Consider the following 20,960-nt stretch of genomic DNA (forward strand, 5'->3'; position numbering starts at 1 on the left):
GTGTGTCGTCCACAATCAACAAATGTGCTGGAGAACCCTTACACAACATAGAAACTAGACACTTTTTTTTTGGAAGAATATCACTTCTATAAAGCACAGGCCTACTTTAAATGTTATGTTTACAAACATAAACCAACACATCCTCTTATTTATGCATTAAGTTCAAATGATTTCCTAGATCTAAGATGAAGTTGCTCTTTATAAATAACATTTCAACAGTCCTTACCCCTGGGACAGTTTGTGTCTTGTGAAGCATTTTTAAGAAGACACATCTGTCTTGTTGAGTTATCACACCACCTCTGTTGCCGCCAGCAATAAAACCCCCTCCCTTTCTACACTGCGCCTCTGGGGCGCTCTTGTCTGTTCTGATTGTCCAGATGAGAGACTGGATCAGTATTTCAGGTACCCGGAACAACAAGACACAGACACTGGCCTGGAGGGAAGAAGACACTGAGGGGTCAAGTGTTGGGGAGAGTCTGCTGCTCGAAGGATAAAAGGAGGTCAAAGAAGCAAAGAGCACCAAAAGGAACATGAAGGAGTGGTACGGAGAGATGCTTGGAGATGGAATAAGTATGAGGGATATCGTTGCATGAAAAGAGTGTTTGGAGTTTCGCGTTTGGTTCATTGTTTATGCAGCAGCCATCCATCTCCTCCTGCCTGTCTCCCTCTCACCTTTCTGCCTTCCAACTCCAGACTGTCCCCAATGCCAGTGTCTACCGTAATGAAAAAGGATGTCTTGTGTGTGTGTGTGAGTGTGTGTGTGTGTGTATGTGCGTGCATGCGCATGTGTGTTTGCTTGACACCATGGGCACTCGCATGTGTGTGTGACGTGTGTGGTAATGAATAAGGATGTGCTGTGTGTGGAGCTGGTCGTTAATCACTGGCAGTGCTGGCAGCTAACAGATAAGCAGATTGATCCAAGGCCACCGAGGGAACGCCGCCTGGCACTGGCCCATTCATCACACACCACACACTCATACACACACCTACATGCATACAGTGTACACAAGGACTCTGAGAAGGCTGGTCGGAGTGTTTGAGCTGAGGATCATCCCCGACCATTCATGTTAGCATCTGTGAGAGTTGCTGGAGTACACAGTGAGCTAAGAAGAAAGAACAGAGGGAGAAAGAGAAGAGAGACAGACAGTGGAGGTGCACTGCCCTGACAACATCTGCAACTGCTCCATGACTGCTCACCTGTAAATCCCAAACTGGCATTTGTTGCTGTCTCAGAACACGTACACACAAACACACACTTACAAACACATATGAAGAGAGATATTGGTCTGTGCTTTGGCCATCTAGAAATCCCACAGGGGACAGAGAGACTTGGGAATGGATGGATGGTTGGATGGATGGATGGATGGATGGATGGATGGATGGATAGATGGATAGATGGGTAGTAGGGGAGAAGACAGGATGACAGGATGACAAAACAGAGTTAAGGATACGCTCCAGTACAATGTGACAGCTCGGCAGGCCCACCAGGGAGTGAAGGAGCCGAGAGGAAGATAGAAATGAAAACAGGGAGATGAAAGCCAGAGAGGAAGCAAGAGGTCAAACATCTGTGGTTTCTCTTTTCAATGGCTTCCATCACATGGTCAGTGGTGGGAGGAGAGACAGTGAGAAGTAAGGATGTAGGGGAAGTCAACCAGGCAGAACTTACTTTGAATCATATTGTACAGAAAAACAAATTTTACCCAAAGCTAATTGAAACAAATACATTTATTAGGCTATTTTTATTTATTAATCAATCAATCTTTATTTGTATTGCGCCAAATCCCAACAAACAGTATCTCAAGATGCTTTTACAAACATGCAGGTCTAGACCGTATACGTACGTTAAATTCCTAACAAAGACCCAACATCAAGAGAGGATAAGATCCAGTCCTGTCTTACGGGCAGGACCCGATTTTATCTCATCTTAATCAACCATGAGCATTGCACCTCGCAGTATTTAGCTTGTTACATTGGCAAGGAAAAACATACTTTTAACAGGCAAAAATCTCAAGCAGAACCACTCGTTAGACAGCCATCTACAAGTTGGGGTAGGAAAGAGGGATAGAGGAGAATAAGATAGACAGAGAGACAGAGAGAGAGAGAGAGAGAGAGACAGAGAAAGCAATGAAAGTGATGAGACGAACAGTAGTATTAGTAGTATTAGTAGTATTAGTAGTAGCAGCTGGAGCCAGCTCTAACTATATACAGTATATAACTCTATAAGCTTTATCAAAAAAGAAAGTTTTAAGCCTGATCTTAAAAGTAGAGAGGCTGTCTGCCTCCCGGACCCTTACTGGTAGATGAATCCAAAGGAAAGGGGCCTGATAACTGAAGGTTCTACCTCCCATGCTACTTTTAGAGACTTTAGGTAGGGCAAGCAGGCCTGCATGCTGGGAGCATAGCATTTACATATCAGGTAGACATGGACCAACACTGGCAGCTATTTGGAGTTATGTTTACACCACCTGCCAGATATAAGGCCAATATCTACTCTCTCTGAACAACATCATGGTAAAGCTCTTCCCATTTTTGAGCCTTAGCCCTTTTTCTGACCTTAAAACAAACAAGAAAGTTCAAGCCAACAGCCTAAAGTGGTTTGGGGCTGAGCTCTGATGGCCTACTCCTAGGGGAATTGTCACACTTTTTCATATCCCCCACATTACCATGATAGCATTCTGTCTTATTCAATTTTCATATCCTATCTCTGTCTGTGATGAAAACACTTAGTTAGGTCAAATGTGCCAAAAGCCTTTAGGCAGGATTCTAATGCATTTCCAAATGTTATCACCTATCTGTTGTGTTAACAAGACAGATAAAAACATTGGTCCAAAGGCTAAAAGATAAAAGCTTCAGCAGGCGAAAACATAAAAGTGAAGAGATCCAGCTGATGTGAGACTATCTTGGAGTGGGGTGTTTTTGTCATGTTTTTTTCTGAATGTCACAGGGTTAAAAATATAAAGATCCACACTAACTCCAAAATACATTTATGGCTGAAGCATTTAAATCGTGACTATATTCCCAGGTGTCAGCCTTTTAAATAAATGTTAAAAAAATCAAAAGTGTTGAGATGCAGGGAGGTGGAGAGGGGTTAGTCATGGATGTGTGAGACAGGACTTCATTATAAGGTGTTTGAGTTCATCATGTAGCAACATCGTGTCCCAACTGGTTGCCTCGTGTCAGTGTTGACTTTTCAAGGAACATTGCTGATTTTCAAAAGTTGATTGTGGTCTAAAATAAAGTAATAAATACAGGAAATCGGTTCCTTTTGGCTTGTTGTCAATTTACTGTAAGATAACAACATGTAATTACAACTTTTAGGGGTTTCTAGATTCTGCACAGCTTGACAAACTTTTCTGGTTAAATACAGAATGTAGTTTATTTGGGTTAAATATTAATAAGTTCTACTTGATTCTGAGTGTGTGTGTGAGTCTGTGTGTGTGTTGTGTGCGTGTGTGAGTCTGTGTGTGTGTTTGTGTGCGTGTGTTTGTGTGTGTGTGTGTGTTTGTGCATTGACAACATGTTCTGAGCACTTGTACAAAAGCATGCTAGCTTAATTTCTTTTTAGTATTGGACAGCTCAACATTTTTCTTTACTCCAGGCACAAAAAAGAGCTTACAAATGAATTTAAGTGAAGGTGGACATGACCTAAATATTTATCATGTAATGCATTAATTCAGCCTGTTTATTCATGGAGGAATTAGAGCAGTAGGTTTAGCCACGCAAAAACAAATTAAGCAATTTGCAGAACTATTTAGTCTGATAAGAACCTTCCTGGAGGGCGTGCTCTTCAGGTGGTGAATTGACAAATCAAATCTCATCTTAAACTTTATTCTAGATGTCTTTTACTCTAACTACAGGCCTGATCTGTGCAGGTACAGGTTAGTGTATAGACCCAGTTAATAAAATAGATGGAGTTATAAAGTCATATTTCTTAAATGACTCATCAAGCTATAAGACTGCACCTCTTTAATTTGGAACTAGCACCTTAAACAAACATAAGTCAAATCAATTATCAATGTACAGCCAGGGTGTGAATTGTAAAAACACCCCTGTACAGTGTGTGCTGATCGAGAAATGAGCTATTCAGACAACACTGTATTTTGTACCAGGCTGTAAACATGTTCATTTCTGCTGTAAAGATCGATTTGTTGAATTGATGTGTATGTTGTTTCCAGTACTTCCAGAGCCAGCCTCAAGCGGACACTCGAGAAACTGCAGTTTTTAACACTTCCGCATTGGCATCAATTCTCGCGGCCGGAGGTTGACGCTTGGAATAGACACAGTAGCTGGAGTATAATAAAATCCCTACACAATTCTAATTAATTAAATTGGCTAATCAGCTTTTAAAACCTTAAGCCAAAATGTATTTGGTTTTATACGTTTGATGCTTTTGAAGTAAATTAAATGACACCTCTATTACTCTAATTCTACCGCTGAGGTGTGGCAAACAATCTTTTTTCTGTATTACTTAAATGTCCAACAAAGTTTTGATAAATTATAAAACTAATGTGTGTGTTTCTGAAAACCACTGATAAAAAAATCTTAACTTAAAGATCAACTTAGGTCACTCCTGCTCGATTTAACATATCTTCTGTGTTTTAGATATTGGTTTGCATGTCAAGGGGACACCCTGAGGGTTTTGGACTTGTAGTTTAGCGGCAAGGGCTAGAGGGGCATGTGAACCATAAGAAGTTTGCGACGTTATCTCAACACACTTTTATAAACATAGCAAGTCTAGACCAAACTCTATGTTAAATTATTAACAAAGACCCAACACCAAGACAGGATACAATCCAGTCCCCTCTTACTGCCAGGAATCGATCTTATCTCATCTTGATCCGCCATGAGAATTGCCCCTTGCAGTATTTAGCTTGTTACAGCGGCAAGGAAAAAGTCCTTTTAACAGGCAGAAACCTTGAGCAGAACCAGACTCATGTTACACAGCCATCTGCCTCGACCGATTTGGAAAGAGAACCTTCATACCATCACTAGAACATACAGGGGCCAATCATAGACTGTATAAATAATGGACATGGTATCCGTGACGTCCTGTTTCTGAGTGCTGTTTTGAAGCCAATCGACGGCGGCAGCCATATTGGAAATGCAGAACTCAACCAGGCATAGTGTGGCATAAAGAGGCAGGGTTTGAGCCTCCTAGCCAACAGCTATGTGTTCCCGTCCGGGAGTCAAGTCAGTCATGTCCTTATTTGGGCAAACTTGTAATCTAAATATCTTCTGAACTGTCGCATTAGAAAAAAATTTACCCCCGTGCAGTGTGTGTGAGAGATTAGCTTCGTAGAGCCAGGCCGTTTTTTAACCAGGCTGTAAACATGTTTATTATTGCTGCAAAGATGGTCTTTTTTGAATTAGTGTGTAAGTGGTTTCTGGTGTTTCTGCAGCCAGCCTCAAGCAGATGAAATGTAGTTTATTACTCTTCTGCATGGGCTTCATAGTTTGAGACCAGAGATTACCGCTTGGGGCCAATGCTGAGTTTTAAAATCAGTGTGATGTGTGCTCTCTGTCTGGTCTTTGCACTCGAGCAGCTGGAGTAGTTTCAGCAGCTAAATTATGTTTTTATGGAAACCAGAGAGTAGGGCATACCAGTAGTAGATTCTGCAGGTGATAAAATCATGTCTGCATTAGCTTGAGAGAGAAAAAATCAGACTCTGGTATTATCCTTTGATGAATGCCTTTTTTGTAGCAATATGAGTTTGAACATGAGATCCATATCAAATATCACGTCTTGATTTTTCACCAGCCAAAGCTGCATGCCTACATACTTACAGTCAGCTTCTCTCTAAAGACCTTTACCCTTCACCAAGAGGGTTGGTTTTGTCCTGGTTAAGCTGTATAGAGTTCTCTGCCATCTTGGCCCTTTTTGATATGTTTTAGGCTACACAAGATTGACATGCATTTCTTTTTTATATGATGTAAGAATGCAGTTCTTTAGCAGGTGCCATGGTTACTCACTTCGAAGCAGGGCTTTTTGCGTAAATGGAAAGTTTCCAATAGCAAAGTTTTCTACTTTAAACAGTCTTACATCGGTTGAAAGATGAAAGTGAAGCACAAAGGTCTGTAAGTCACCCACCTGGGGTAGTAAAAGAAGGGGGGTAATAGAAATAAAAGGGTGATTCTTATAACAGCTTTTGAATCCTCGTTTCACCCTTTTTCAACTGTCTCACACTCCGGTCTTGACACAACCAAAGTTATATTAAAGCATCTTATTTAATGCTCTCTCACTGTTTTGTTTGAGCAGTCTTCCTCCTTGTTTTTTTTCTCTCTGCTCAAGAGTATCATTTTCCTCTGTGTAACCCTTGAGGGTGCAATTTAGTGTGAAGATTGGCTACTGCTGTTTCAGCAAGACACACAACTGATGTTATCAAGAACTTATCATGTCCCTGACATTGCTCTCTTAACACCAGCCTTTCACATAAAAATTAACAACAAAAAGCACTGCACACTTATCGATCAAGGCCTCTTTTCTCAGAAGACAAAATTGTGTTCATCTTGGACAATTGCTTTATGGTACAATAAACTGAATCATATTATGTCTTTGAATGCTGTGGGGAATAACCTGTGAGGCAGTGTTAGACTCCTGGCCCTTTTTTTCATCTAGATGGTGATAAGTCATCCAACAGAAAGGGTGTGGGTTGCTTTTTAGATGCTTGTTGATTAAAATAAACTTGCATGTATCAGAGTTTATAGCAAAATTATGTGTAACCTAAAAGATGCAGCTTTGCAGCTTCTTCATAAGCTAAAAGTCTTTAACTTTGGGCTGTGAGGGCAGAAAGTCGCAACATTGTCGATGCACCACACCTCATGGATGTACTTAATACTAAACTTGAAGCTACACCCATGAGCTGCTCTGCTTGCTGAGCATAAAAACGTAGTTAAGCTTCATGAAGATAGTTGCAAGCTGAGGAATACAGAAGATATGAATATAACTCCCTAAGAGGGACATTCTGTACAAACTTAACATTTTTTAAATTAAAATGTACTAATGTGCAGGTGTTGAAAGGAGAGCTCGCATCACAGGGTGCAAACAGAAGGACAGCGCATTGTAAAGCCCAGCAGTCATGTTATTACTGTACATGATTGGCTGTGAGAATGGATGTACAGCTGGATGGTGGGATAGATGATGAGAGGGGCGGTGATGAGGAGGGATAAGAAAACCCCATGTGAGCAAACCATGAGCTGTAATCATTCAGCAGGAACGCTGCACTTCTCTTCCATTATTCATTCCTCCCTCCCCTCATCCACTTCTCTATCTCTCGCTCATCACACTCTGCTATCTTGCCATATAGCTTTCTGTCATCTGTGTGTTAGAAAGAACACAGGAAATGGAAAAGTGTATGTGTGTGTGCTTGCATGTGCGTGTGTGACAGACAGTTTCACATTTAACTTTTGTTCAAAGCAAAAGTCAAGCAGCACTGAAGCTTTACAACTTTCTATCTTTCTATCTTTCCATCTATCTATCTTTCTATCTTTCCATCTATCTATCTATCTATCTATCTATCTATCTATCTATCTATCTATCTATCTATCTATCTATCTATCTATCTATCTATCTATCTATCTATCTATCTATCTATCTATCTATCTATCTATCTATCTATCTGACCGTCCGTCCGTCCGTTTGTGCATGCTTACCCACATTCTAAATTTGACATCTTTCCTGTTGTCAGGAGTGGGCCGTTTGCATTAGGAGAACAGCTTTGATGTTGAACATGAGCCGGTTGAGGTGCAACAAATCGACAGAACAAATGATGAATGAGTGGACTAAATTATTGGGCAAACTCAGATACAGCACATCTTCTTTTCAATGAAGGTAGAAATGCCTTTGAGTGTTATTTACTTCTGTAAATAGAAGTTTTAGAGTAGAATTATCTCGATACATTTCTGCTTCTGCTCTTTGCCTTACAAGTCTGTGTCAAGTGAAGCCTTAATGTGCCAGTGCACTCCACACCCCGAGCCCTGTAAGGTCAGGTTCCTCATGCATTAAATAATCCACATTAGAATTAAAAACCTAATTTAGGTGAATCATACAAAAGAGCTGTCAAGTGCTCTCTGCAAAAGCAGCACATGGTCCTCTGGCTACCGTGAGCATGACGTCAAAGAGAGTTCAAAGAGCTGATGAAATACAACATGTAATTAACGTGTGGGTTAGAGTGACCTGGATTACTCTGAATAAATCATCAGCATTAGATCAAGATCAAACGTGTGAGGAGACCATTGTGGATGTGTATCCTAAGGCTTTAGCAGCTTATTGCCTTGTATATGACCTCATGATAAACCCAAAAGGGTCCCATGGATTTAGTTTCTCTCACTCTCTCTGTTCGTCTGTCTATGTTGGCGTGTGAAGACCTCCAGAGAGACCTGTGAGATCCAGAATTACAGGCACAGGGACACAAAGGGAGCGCTTTGCCAGAGGAGAGGGGCCCTGATGATCACAGTGAGGTGGTGTGGTGGATTAAAGGCTAACACACTCGTTACAAAGGCTCCTTAATAATAGAGGGGGTGCATGAGGCTGAGAATAGATCTGGACTTTGAAAAAACAGGATTTATTCTTCAGTGGTAGAAGAAAAACAGTGAGCGAGAACATAACTATGTAGTGTACAATCTTAAATCTAAGCTATTACTAATTCATGCACTGGAAATCCCGAATGGTTTACCTTCCGTGGCTCTACTGCTACCACTGCTTTGTGCACAGCCAGATGTACCAATTCCCTGAAGTTTCAATATTCACATCTTATTCCACACCATGCAGGTGATCATTTACAATTTCAGTCATCTTTACTTCATCTTTCAGCACAGTCAGCAAAGAGGCATTCTCAGACCTCAAAGTCAATATTTCTGTGATGCCGGCACAAGTGAAATAGAACTGAAACTGTTCAGAAGATGAATTCATCAGCTTTGTAGCCATGACAACTCAGTTCAGGTAGAAAAAAATTAGAGACTTGGCCTGAAGGTAATGAATTATTATCATAAATAAACCTCACATATAGCATCCTACAGAGAACCGAAGAAATGAGACTTCAGTCATTTCAGAAAATGCCCAAAGATTAGTCCATCAAGATGACCTGTGAGTTTCAAGAGCACAGGAGGAAGCATGGTGCCAGTCTGCAAGTGGGAGGGCTTGAATGCATGATAAAAACAATCGCCAAGCAGTATAACGTGCAAATACCAGACTGAACCCTAGCAGATTAGCATTTGTAGAAATGTTGGCTTCAGGTGAAATAAAAAATGAGTGGGAAGAACACAGGGATAAAGTGCTTTTATTCGTTTTCTTTTGATTCAAATTCTCTTGAAATCAATCTTTTTTTATTAAAGCCACCATTGTTAGTCAGGCAGTATCTGTCAGAGATGGGCACAAGGCAATTTTTGTAAGACCATGTCAGGTCTTATGTCTTTGCAGGCAGCAACAAGCCCCAGTCATCTCTCATGGTTTCAACAGATAAAAGAAAAATACATACATATGATAGTCAGAAAATGGGGGGGTTCTGTAGATTGTAAATATGTACCCTGTTATTTTGCCATTATGTAATATATTAGCATTAGGTTAGTTTATACATTAAGGGCCTGATCTACTAAGATCCCAAATAACAAGCGCTAATTTGCGTGTGCAAATAATAATTTTGCACGTGCTATTTCTGGGCGTGTTGCGGGTGATCTACTAAGACTGTGTGCGCAAATGATAACAAATGCAAAAGTGGTGCGGACCGCTCTTGCTCTAGAAAAGTTAGGCGTCACTTGGATGAAGACAGTTGCCTCACTGTCCCAGGGAGCAACTTACGGGTGAACGTTTTCAATGCCTGATATCATCATCCAGCAACTGTCCCAAAGATTCACCAGCTTAAATTGAACTGTGAACATGTTTAAGGCAATTCACCCCAACACACTGCTGCAAGCACGAGATGAGGAGTTACCAGGCCCGTTTCTTGCTATAGGCGAACTAGGCGAATGCCTAGGGCCCCCAAGCCACCAGGGGGCCCCAAAACTGCATGTTTAGCCTCTTCTGAGGAGAATTAAAATGTCAGTTTTTATCTGTATCTCATGTGTTCATTACACCCCTTATATGCTTAAAAATAAACGTTGGCTATAAATAAAATAAACTGCAAAAATAAGCTGTTAAAAAATTAATAGGTCGTTGGACCGCACTGTCACACAGTTAGTGACGTAGCGGGCCAGCGCCGCGTCACCAACGCCGACAGGTATGATGGGAATGATTGACGGCTACCACTCATCCCCGTTAGCCAGTGCAATAGAGAAAAACAAACACCATAATGGCATCGAAAAGGAATTATCCTAGTGGTGCGGAAAAACGGAAGAAAAAGAAAACTGATGAAGAAAAACAGGCAAAGGATAAAGGTAAGTTTGTTGGTGATGTGGGCTGGAGAGGTGGAGGTGAAACGCCGTTTTTTTCCCCCCAAGTTTGTTTATTTGTCCTGCTTGCCAGCTAGCTAGCGTTGGATAAATGTTAGCTGGATGGCTAATATTTGTCCGTCATGAACTCAGCTTTTTTGTTTGTTTTATGAAAGTTGACCATGTCCTGCCAAGTTGGCCTGTCCTGCCATGGGAATGACTGATTGACTCCAGACCCGTTTATTCAGATTCTAACAGGGAGGGAGGGAGGGAGGGAGGGAGGGAGGGCATGTTGTTGTAGTCAGTGGCAATGGCAGAGCACTGACTCAGTGGTCTGTCGTTGTTAAGTGGAAGTTGTCTCTCACATATTTGACACTTAATGTTATATTAGCCTTACTTAGGATTAATTTACTAAGCTTAGTGTGTATTTTATAGGCCCCTAATTAGAAGTGTGCTACTGTTTTATAATTCAAAGAAATATTCTATTGAAATATTTTATTAGGCATGGTGTTGACTGTTTTAGACTATTGTGGCAGTGGTTCATTTATCTTAGTTTTATTACTTTAACCAGTACAGTGTGTAAACTAATGCAAAAAACTGTTTAAAGTGACAATTTTGTAATTGGGTAAAAGCTTTAAAGGGACACTGCAATCACAATGTTTAATAGAAAAACAAATTAATTTTAATTTTCCTGTATTACTGCAACATCACTGTAATAATAGAATAGGAATATGCACTCATGATCTATTTTGCTTGATGATCTAATGAGCTTTGTCTTTGCAGGAGCAATTCTAAAATATTTTGGAGCTCCAGAGATTGAGCCAGAGGGATCTCCCAAACATCCTGACCAGGAAGCTCCATCACATACCTCAGAACCTCCTTCTGTGCAGGAAGCTCCAGGACCATCACGAATCTCAGAACCTCCTTCTGACGTGGAAGCATCATCTGCACATTTACATGGTCAGCAGCCCGTTTTGCTACCTGTAGATCCAGCTGACTGGCCATCAGTTCTCTCTGATTTATTCAGGACTGATGCAGTAGGCAGAGGGCCATTCCAGATAAGTTCTGATTTTACTTTCCCCAAAAAAGAAGATGGTAGAAGCTTTCATCATCACTATTTTCAAAGAACTCTAGTGAATGGGGAAAAGATAAAGCGGACTTGGCTTATCTACTCAAAAAAAACCAATGCCCTTTACTGCTTTTGTTGTAAATTATTTTCAAAAAGGGAACACAAATTAGTGACAGAGGGACTGACAGACTGGAAAAACTTAGGTGCACTTTTGAAAAGTCACGAAAGCAGTCCAGAGCACACATCACACATGGCAACCTGGAAAGATTTAGAGCTGCGTTTGCAAACGGGACAGACAATAGACCAAGCTGAAAGGACACTATTGGAGGCTGAAAAGAGGCGCTGGAGAGATGTCCTGACTCGCCTAATCGCCATCATCCAATCACTAGCTGAGAGAAATCTTGCATTGAGAGGTTCATCAAACACATTACACCAGCAAAATAATGGGAATTTTTTAAAAGAGGTGGAGCTGCTTGCTAAATTTGATCCTGTCATGAAGCAGCACATTGAGCATGTTGAGAGTGGCCAGTTTAGTCATTCCAGCTATCTTGGAAATATCATCCAAAATGAACTTATTGCCTCAATCAGTGGGAAAATGTTGGACACAATGGTGACTGAGATTAAACAGTCCAAATATTATTCCATCATTTTGGACTGTACTCCCGATGTAAGTCACCAAGAGCAGATGTCAGTCATCATAAGGACTGTCAAGATGGACAAAGCACCAGAAATCAAGGAACATTTTATGGGATTTCTTGTGGCTTGTGAAACAACAGGTCTTGGTTTGTCATCTTTGATTTTGAACAAACTGATGGAGCTGAACATTCCATTTGATGATTGTAGAGGACAATCATATGATAATGGTGCCAACATGAAAGGGAGGAACAAAGGAGTTCAAGCCAGGCTCCTTGAGAAGAATCCTCGTGCACTTTATGTTCCATGTGGGGCACATTCCCTAAACTTGGTGGTGGCTGATGCAGCAAAAGCTTCAACAGATGCAATCAGCTACTTTGGCAATGTACAGAAACTGTACAGCCTTTTTTCAGCAGCACCACAAAGATGGGCAATCCTAAGGGAACATGTCACTGTTGCACTCAAGACTTGGAGTGACACAAGGTGGGAGAGCCGTATTAACAGCATAGAGGCTGTGCGGTACCAGGCCTCTAATATAAGGGAAGCATTGTTGGAGGTCAGGGAAAAAGTGACAGATCCTCTGACCAAGGTTGAAGCCCAAAGTTTGGCAGAAGAGGTTGGGTCATACCGATTTCTTATCTGCACAGTAGTATGGTATGACATTCTACACCATGTGAACCATGTCAGCAAGCTCCTGCAGTCTCCCAAAATGCAGCTTGATGTGGCAGTTGACCTCCTCACTAAGGCAAAAACATCTCTGACTAATTACAGAGGAACTGGCTTTGCTTCAGCTCAGGCCTCTGCTAAAGACATGTGTGAGGAAATGAATGTGGAGGCTGTCCTCAAACAGAAAAGACTAAGAAACACAAAAAAGCACTTTGCCTATGAAGCCCCAGAAGAGCCTATTGCAGATGCCTTGAAGAGGCTAGAAGCAACATTCTTTAATGTTGTTGTTGACACAGCCATTGGATCCTTAAAGGATAGGTTTGAAACACTAGGTGAAGTGAGAGACAGATTTGGAGTGCTGCTCAATTTCCAAAAACTGGATGATCAGGAATTGTGCAACCAGTGTGACAACCTCTGCGGGACATTAAGCAGTGGAGATGAAAGTGACATTGATGGAAAAGAGCTGGCTGTGGAGGTCAAAAACTTGCCAAGGTTGCCCTCTGATGACATGACTGCTCTTGAGCTCCTCACTTTCATCCACAAAAAACATTTGGAGGAACTGTATCCCAATCTGTGGGTTGCCCTAAGAATCGCCTGCACTCTGCCTGTGACTGTGGCCTCAGCAGAGAGGAGCTTCTCAAAGCTGAAGCTCATCAAGACCTACCTAAGGTCATCCATGGGACAGGATCGCCTCACTGGTCTTGCCATAATCAGCATCAACCATGAGACGGGCAAGCAGCTGTCATATGAGGAAATCATTGCTGACTTTGCAAATAAAAAAGCCAGGAAGCAGACATTTTGAGGAGAATACACTGTGACTGTTACTGTGTGTGAGACTAAGTGTTGGTTTGTTTTTATTGTTGCACTTGTTGGTTTGTTGTATTTTCTTATTTAAAGTAAACATTTTTTTTATAAATACTCAATCTGTTGTATTTATTGACATATAGAGGATTCTTTTCCTTGTATTATAGTGTTTTTTAAATCAGTTTAACTTGCCAGAGTGGCCTAATTTTACCTGTAGCCTGTTTTGCTCATGAAGTGTAATAGATTGTGGCATCTTAGTAGACAATCTAAGGGTTAGGAATCTCTTCATCACAGTTTGACAAACTAGAGGCCCCCAAACAGCATCTTGCCTAGGGCCCCCACGAAGCTAGAAACGGCCCTGGGAGTTACACAGAGCTGCCTGGCGCAGCTCAGTGAGCACTAATTCACATTAAAACTAACTAAAAACCCCTTGTTGAGCACGATGGGACAGAATAGACTGAGTGGACGTGTCATGTTATTTATTGAGAATGACAGATCAAAGAAAATGGACATATAGTGCATCGTGGACAAGTCCGCGGAGCTTAAGACTCGTCCAAACAGTGGTGAGTAGGCCGAGTACTTCATATTGATTTTTTGTTTGTTTGTGAACATGTGGGCCGCAGTGCCAATTTTAATAAACTTTATAGCTGTAGATACAGTGACCTACTGTGCTCTCATTAGTTGAAAAAGTTAAAGTGGGTGTCAGAATGTCAGGTGCTGAACTGCTTTGAATTTGTGTTGTTTTATTATTATTATTTTGTTCTCTTGGTTTGATTGACTAAAACATTTAGTAATGCTTGTAAGCCCAGCTTTTGTGGGCATGTTGTAAAGCGATGGTATGATGAGCGTTACAGTGACCGCAGCCATGTGTGCGTAACGCTGTGCCAGTTTGCACCTGCCTTTCAAACGTGCTAAATATAGACGCAAATACATTGCGCGCTATCTGCTTCAGGTTTGATAGATCACATTGCGTGTGCTAAATGATTACATTTGCATCTCCTCCTCCCAGTATTTTGCACGTTCTGATGATCTACATGTATTCTGCATATTCATGAAGGCAAACACGCTAAATGATTTGCGAGTGCTATTTTGCTCATTTGACAGACGCAATCCTCTGTGCTCCCGGTTAGTACGTCACTATCAAGTTTGCACATGTTTTTATACACGCAAACCTTTAGTAGATCGGGCCCTAAATGTGCTATTATTTATGTTTTGCATACACACCTGTGTGGGGCTGATCAAGACTTTGTTGACTGGGGCACTATCTCTTGCAGCAACCATAAAGTTTGAACATGATTGTAAGCTATTTATATTCTCTCTATATTTCTACCAATCATTATATGTTAACTACAAACACCAAAGTACCATGTATCTGTGTTGTATTCTGGTGTGTTAATGTTTAACCTTAACAAGTTCAAGGACAACATCGTTATGGATTCAAAAAGAGGATGTTTGTCCCAATCCGCAAGACTCCAGTCTTAAAATATGAAGCCCATGCGGAAGCGTTATAAACTGCAGTTCATTGAATGCCGCTTGAGGCTGGATGCAGCAACACCTAAAACCACATACACACCAATTCAACAGGAGTTGGTGTGAATACAGCAATAATAAACATGTTTACAGCCTTGTTCAAAAAGCGACTTAGGTCTGAGTAGCTCATTTGTCAATCATCACACATCATGGGGTGTGAATTCTTTTATAACACGGCAGTTCAGTGGATATTGAGATTATAATTTTTGCCCATTTAAGGACATGACTGACTTGATCAACAAGCGGGAACAGCTGTTGACGAGGAGGCTCAAAGCCTGCCACTTTACCTCACACCAGCTCGACAGATGTTAGGTTGCGTTCAGCATTTCCAATAAGGCACCTGCCGACAATCGGCCTCAAAACAGCGCTTCAGAAACAGATTGGTGACGTCACGGATACTACGTCCATTAATTATGTAGTCTATGGTTTGTCCATAGTCACAACTTAATGTGTTTTAACAAACAGAAAAAGTGTTTCACTGAAATGCAGAGAAAGCTTCCAGCATCATGATACATTACAGCCAACAGCCAAAATAGCATATTTTAACCTGTCCCTCCTATGACAAGGCAAATAGCCTGTTATAGTTCAGGAATTTGGATTGTCCAAACACTCCAATGTGCCCCGAACACGCTCACCTCACATGATCTGAATAGCTAATTAGGCTTACTTAACTGACAGGCTGGCACACTTTAGCTGTTAGCAAGGAGGCCAATAGCCTGCCTTAACTCCAACTCTTTTCCTCTTGCTAGGTCAACCAAAAGTTAGGTGGAGTCAGCTTTTTCAATACTGCAACTGCTGTCAATAGGCTTCAGAACTCTGCTTCAGAAACCAATGGTTGACGTCATGGAGACTACTTTCATGTATAATACAGTCTATGGTCCCGCCCTGCTTCCTACAGTCTCTATTTACCTGTCTGATCTTCTAGCGATTCTCATCAGCAGTGTGTTCTACACAGATGCCCAAATAACAGAACTTATGTTTTGCAGCAACCAGCTTCACAACATGCTTAAAATAGAGGTATGAGAATGTTTATATTGAGCATGAGACATTGACCTCATGAACTGAAAGATGTTCTTTCTCTCTCTCTGTCTTTTTCTGATACCTTGCAAGTATGCAAACAATGCTATACACAAGGGGCAAGTAGGGAGGGGGGAGATCGTTCACTTTTATGTTGTGGACAGTGATCTTGAGTGACAACTGAGTGGTCAGTTAATATGCTTAAGCGGCCTGTTTGTGTGTGGGAAACATCACACTAGCAGCTGCACGTGATGTGCTTGCCATGGTGTCATCTGGAGTGTGACAGCAGGCGCACCAGATGTAGAAGGTTATGCATGATAGGATGGAATGACATTCAGCTTGTGATGTTAATGGACTTGAAATACAAAATTAAAAGGTTCTGCTTGAGTCTGAGTTGATCAAAGTATTTGAGAGGTAAGTCCAAGTCATGTTGGTATGCAATTTAAGAGCGATTGGAGTCCAAGTCTCAAACTTGAGACCAAATTGTTTGTGTGCAAGAAGTTTGTGCAACACAAACCAAAGATACTATATGAAACTTGATTTGAGATTTTAAAGTCACCATCTATATTTATTTCATTAGAGTCAACTTTATTGACCTGGGCACAAAAATAACATGTCTCTCAGAACAATCAAAGTCTGGGAGGCAGACACCCTCTCTACTTAAGATTAGACTTAAAATTTTCCTTTTTGATAAAGCTTACAGTAAGAACTGTCTCAGGCTTTGTCCAGCTCTTAGAGAGAGTAGATATTGGCCTTATATGTGGCAGGTGGTCTTAAACGTAACTCCAAATGGCTGCCAGTGTCGTTCCATGTGTACCTGATATGTAAATGCTACGCTCCCAGTATGCAGGCCTTGTGGTCATCCCACAAGTCTCTAAAAGTAGTATGGGAGGTAGAAACTTCAGTTATCAGGCCCCTCTTCTTTAGAATCATCTACCAGTCAGGGTCTGGGAGGCAGACACCCTCTCTACTTTTAAGATCTGGCTTAAAACGTTTCTTTTTGATAAAGCTTATAGTTATGCTGCTATAGGCATAGACTGCCAGGGGAAGTGGCACACTGACACAATGGGATCCTACCTCCCCCATCACTTATTTTAAATCTCCCTGTCCCATTGAAAGATACGAAGCATAGACCTCCTGGAGTCTCTGAGCTCCATTGTCTCATAGGTTCCTCTGAGTTGCACTATCATCACTCTCTCTCTCTCTCTCTCTCTCTCTCTCTCTCTCTCTCTCTCTCTCTCTCTCTATGAATACAATTAAAGCACAAACATGTTGAAATCGGCAGAAGGATGTGAGAAGGGCAACAAACCAGAGATAATTTTGATTTTGAGAGAAATAATTACAAAAAAAGAGTAACTGTAACATGATGGTATCAGTGTCTAAGTAAGAGATTGGATGAAATCTGAATCATAAGTAATCAGTCTCCATGTGACCTAAATATGAGGAGAATACATATAAAAGGATTTGATTAATGAAGTCCTTTCTCCTTCTTTCCTCATACAAATACACCCACTGTCATCTTCTACCCTTTCGCCCACTTTAATCAGTCCAGGCATCCCCAGTTGTGATCACCAAATCTCTTTCGAAATCCATGTTAACACCACAACCTCTCCCATTCCTCTTCCCCTGTCTGCCCTGACTCAACTCGCCCTCCAAGGGTCAAGTCTTCTAACAAGGGACCATGGAGTGTTTTATGTGTGCACCCTTTAATCAGATCTTACTGGTTTCCATCACATAACCTGCACAGCCCCTTCTCAACTCCGCCACCACCTACACACACTGAATAGGTTTTTTAATATATAATTCATCACTCCTGTCTTTGCACCAAAGCTGCTCTAGATGCACCCACTTGGGGAGACTGGGTGGTAGGAAGCAGTCTTGGTGGAATAGATGGCAGGCATGCGTTCTGCTAATGTAGTTAAAATATGATTCTGCAAACACGAGATGTCAGTTCAATTCACCTTTTGTGTTTATGAACGTTCATGCAACCAGGACATAATAATTGTTACTTTAATCATAATGTAATAACAACAATGCAAATTAAATTTGAGTTTATATTTTAATATAGTGTTCCATTGCAGTTATCCTGCTTTAAACACAGCATGCACTAAAGCAAACAAAAATGACAGTAAGTGGAAAGCATGATAGAGTGAGGATGGAGGAAGAAATAACGCAGCTCGATTCTGAGGAGAATAATAAGATTCTGTCCGTATCAGCAGCTCTCGGTTTTCAACTCTAAATAGCAGATATATGGTGAAAAACAGGAAAGAGAGATGAGAGTGATGGGTGAAAGAGATAAGCCATGTTTATACTGAGAGAATTACAGTAGGTGCACACACACACACACACACACACACACACACACACACACACACACACACACACACACACACACACACACACATACATAGACAGGCATCGGTAGTGATTTAGGGCCATGGCCTGGCATCTCTATGACTTTCAAAGCAGGCAAGAGGCGGAAATGAAAAGATGATAACACATAAAAATAATACACACGCAAAAGTATGCGCATACAACCACACACACACTTGTGTAAAATGTCACTCAGCTCTGGTTATATTGAAGTCTCGTTGTGTGTCATTTCCACAGCAGACGGAGGTGTGATTGACAGAGTCTGACTTCCGCTGTGATTTACATGACAGCCCGAGACAACCCCCCACCACATGTGCACACACACACATATATGCACACATGCACACACTCATACACACAAACAAAAGGGCAACCTCTGATGATTGATGATTATTATTAAATGTGGGCATTTTGGCTCTCATGGTGATGATGGTCATCTGTGTTGGCGTGCGTTTTGGGTTTGTCTGTGTGTGTGCCTATATGTTCAATACATACACATGACATGTGATGTCTCATTATTATACATTATCCCTGATTACGCTAAGATTGCCTTTTTGAAATAACCCTGAAAACTGGCAGGTTATTATAGCCTCAGCTTGATCACAGGCTATAATATGAGAGGGATTTTGGTTGAGAGTCAGACTGGGGCATTACAGCCAGATTTCCTGTGTGTGTCTGCCTTTGTGTGTCTGTGATTTTGTATGTATGTCTGCTCAACTGGTAGCAGACTAGAAGGCACAGCAGGTGGGCAAGCAGCATTTCATGGTGGCGTGAACACTGCTAATTACTGTCTGGATCAGCAGCATTGTTGGTTGGCATCTCTGTGTGTGTGTGTGTGTGTGTGTGTGTGTGTGTGTGTGTGTGTGTGTGTGTGTGTGTGTGTGTGTGTGTCACCCTGGTGAGAAGAAAAACAAAGACAAAAACTACATACTGCTGGCTCTCTCTTCATTAATACTGTCAGTGATCGCTGGATGGGGGTTCACAGTGAAGCCAGAGATTTTTTGGTGTGGACTTCGGATTTGGGACTCCATGTGTGGTTTTGTGGGGGCTTTGCTGCAGGGTCAAAATAAGAGACAGAATAATCATAGTAGTATGTCAATTATGCACCACCATTAAGTGTGCTTACAGAGAAGACTTTGCATGTAATTATGAGTGATGGCTTATTTCCTGGTGCTGGCTTTGCAGCAGGTGCATGGCTGAAACTGCAGGAGTAATCATATTCTGTGAAAAAGTAGAATAGATGAGAATGATTTTTAAGTCTGCAGCTAGTAAGCACAGCAACCATTTTCTTGTATTCTGTGTGGTGTGTTCTTTAAATGCACTGTCTGTCTGACCCTTTGTGCTTTGTTGCAAAAATCTGCTCACCTTACTGAATAATAGGATGTTTCCACAGCAGGAACTTTCCCTAAGCCTGCTATGGTCTCATTTGTCTCGTGGTTAAAAAACAGGGAAGCCATGTAAAACGTGTGGTTTCTTTGTTCCTGGAGCTTCTTGGTTTAAAAGAGTGGCCTACAAAAGTAAAGATTTTAACAACTAAAGGCATTACAATAAACAGTAAAATACGTACTTTATAACCTAGGTAATGTAGATTTCCCAAAAGGTGATACATCACAACACAAACCAATTTTGAAGTGAAAGAAATGCTATCTATTCAAGAGGTTCTATCAGGGAAAACGTTTAATTTCTGCCAAACTGACAGTTGCATGGTGTAAATGTGATAACATTTGATGATCATCTCTTTAAAAACTGTTACACAATGGATGTAAGGAAGCAGATAATCATCTGCTGCCCAAGACCTTCCTGTCCTGTTGGTTAACACTTCTCTTTGCACATGTATGAGGGGTCTCAAAACAGTTCAGCCACATTTAAAGCTGAAACAACCTTCACATAAGACATGAAACAAAGACTCCAGTTAAGGTAAACCTCCTCCTCTGATATCCTCACAAATGGAGACGTGAAAGGTTTGGTTGATGTATTGTACAACTACAGAAGAAAATCAGATGACCAGAGTTAGTGAGCAAGGAGAAAACAGAAAGGAAGGATCAAATGGCAAGGGAGAGATTAAGTGCAGAGGGACTTACAGCCAGTCTGTCAAACATTGATTCATACAAGTAGATATTTGAGCTCTCTAAACTATTTGCTCTCTGAATGTCTGTATTTGCCAAAGAAAGGTTGGTGATATTCACCTTGGACTATTACTGAAAGGCGAGGCATGAGGAAACCTGGGTTATTGGAAAAACCAAAAGTTTTGAGAAAGCCTTTTGAGCAGAGGCTGTATGAGGGATAATGTTGTGCAAATTATAGTCCTGTCAGGGTGAGACAAGACTTGGCATCTTGTTTCACCCTGTGTACGTCTTCGTGTACGTCTTCAGTTGGTAGCTGGGTAAGAAGCAAAGTAATGTATAGTGCGCTGATGGTAATGCAAATTAGAATCCCAACAGGGTGGGACAAGATGCCAAGTCTTTTCTCACCCTGTTGGAATTCTAATAAGAGGGATAATGTATTG

At 41.2% G+C, this 20,960-nt stretch overlaps 1 protein-coding gene across 1 annotated transcript; it reads left to right on the plus strand.

Moving 5' to 3' along the window:
* The first annotated feature begins 12,010 nt into the window (after nucleotides 1-12,010).
* On the plus strand, nucleotides 12,011-13,590 carry LOC117816430 (zinc finger MYM-type protein 1-like). The gene has a single exon (XM_034688688.1). The coding sequence runs from the start codon at nucleotides 12,027-12,029 to the stop codon at nucleotides 13,530-13,532; it is 1,506 nt and encodes a 501-aa protein (XP_034544579.1). The 5' UTR covers nucleotides 12,011-12,026; the 3' UTR covers nucleotides 13,533-13,590.
* Nucleotides 13,591-20,960: the final 7,370 nt, after the last annotated feature.

This window comes from Notolabrus celidotus, chromosome 7 (assembly GCF_009762535.1).
Source record: "Notolabrus celidotus isolate fNotCel1 chromosome 7, fNotCel1.pri, whole genome shotgun sequence".
Lineage (NCBI taxonomy): Eukaryota > Metazoa > Chordata > Actinopteri > Labriformes > Labridae > Notolabrus > Notolabrus celidotus.

Bases quoted from the DNA above. Each gene is read 5' to 3' on its own strand.
- LOC117816430 (XM_034688688.1), top strand. From the start codon at position 12,027: ATGTTGGACACAATGGTGACTGAGATTAAACAGTCCAAATATTATTCC.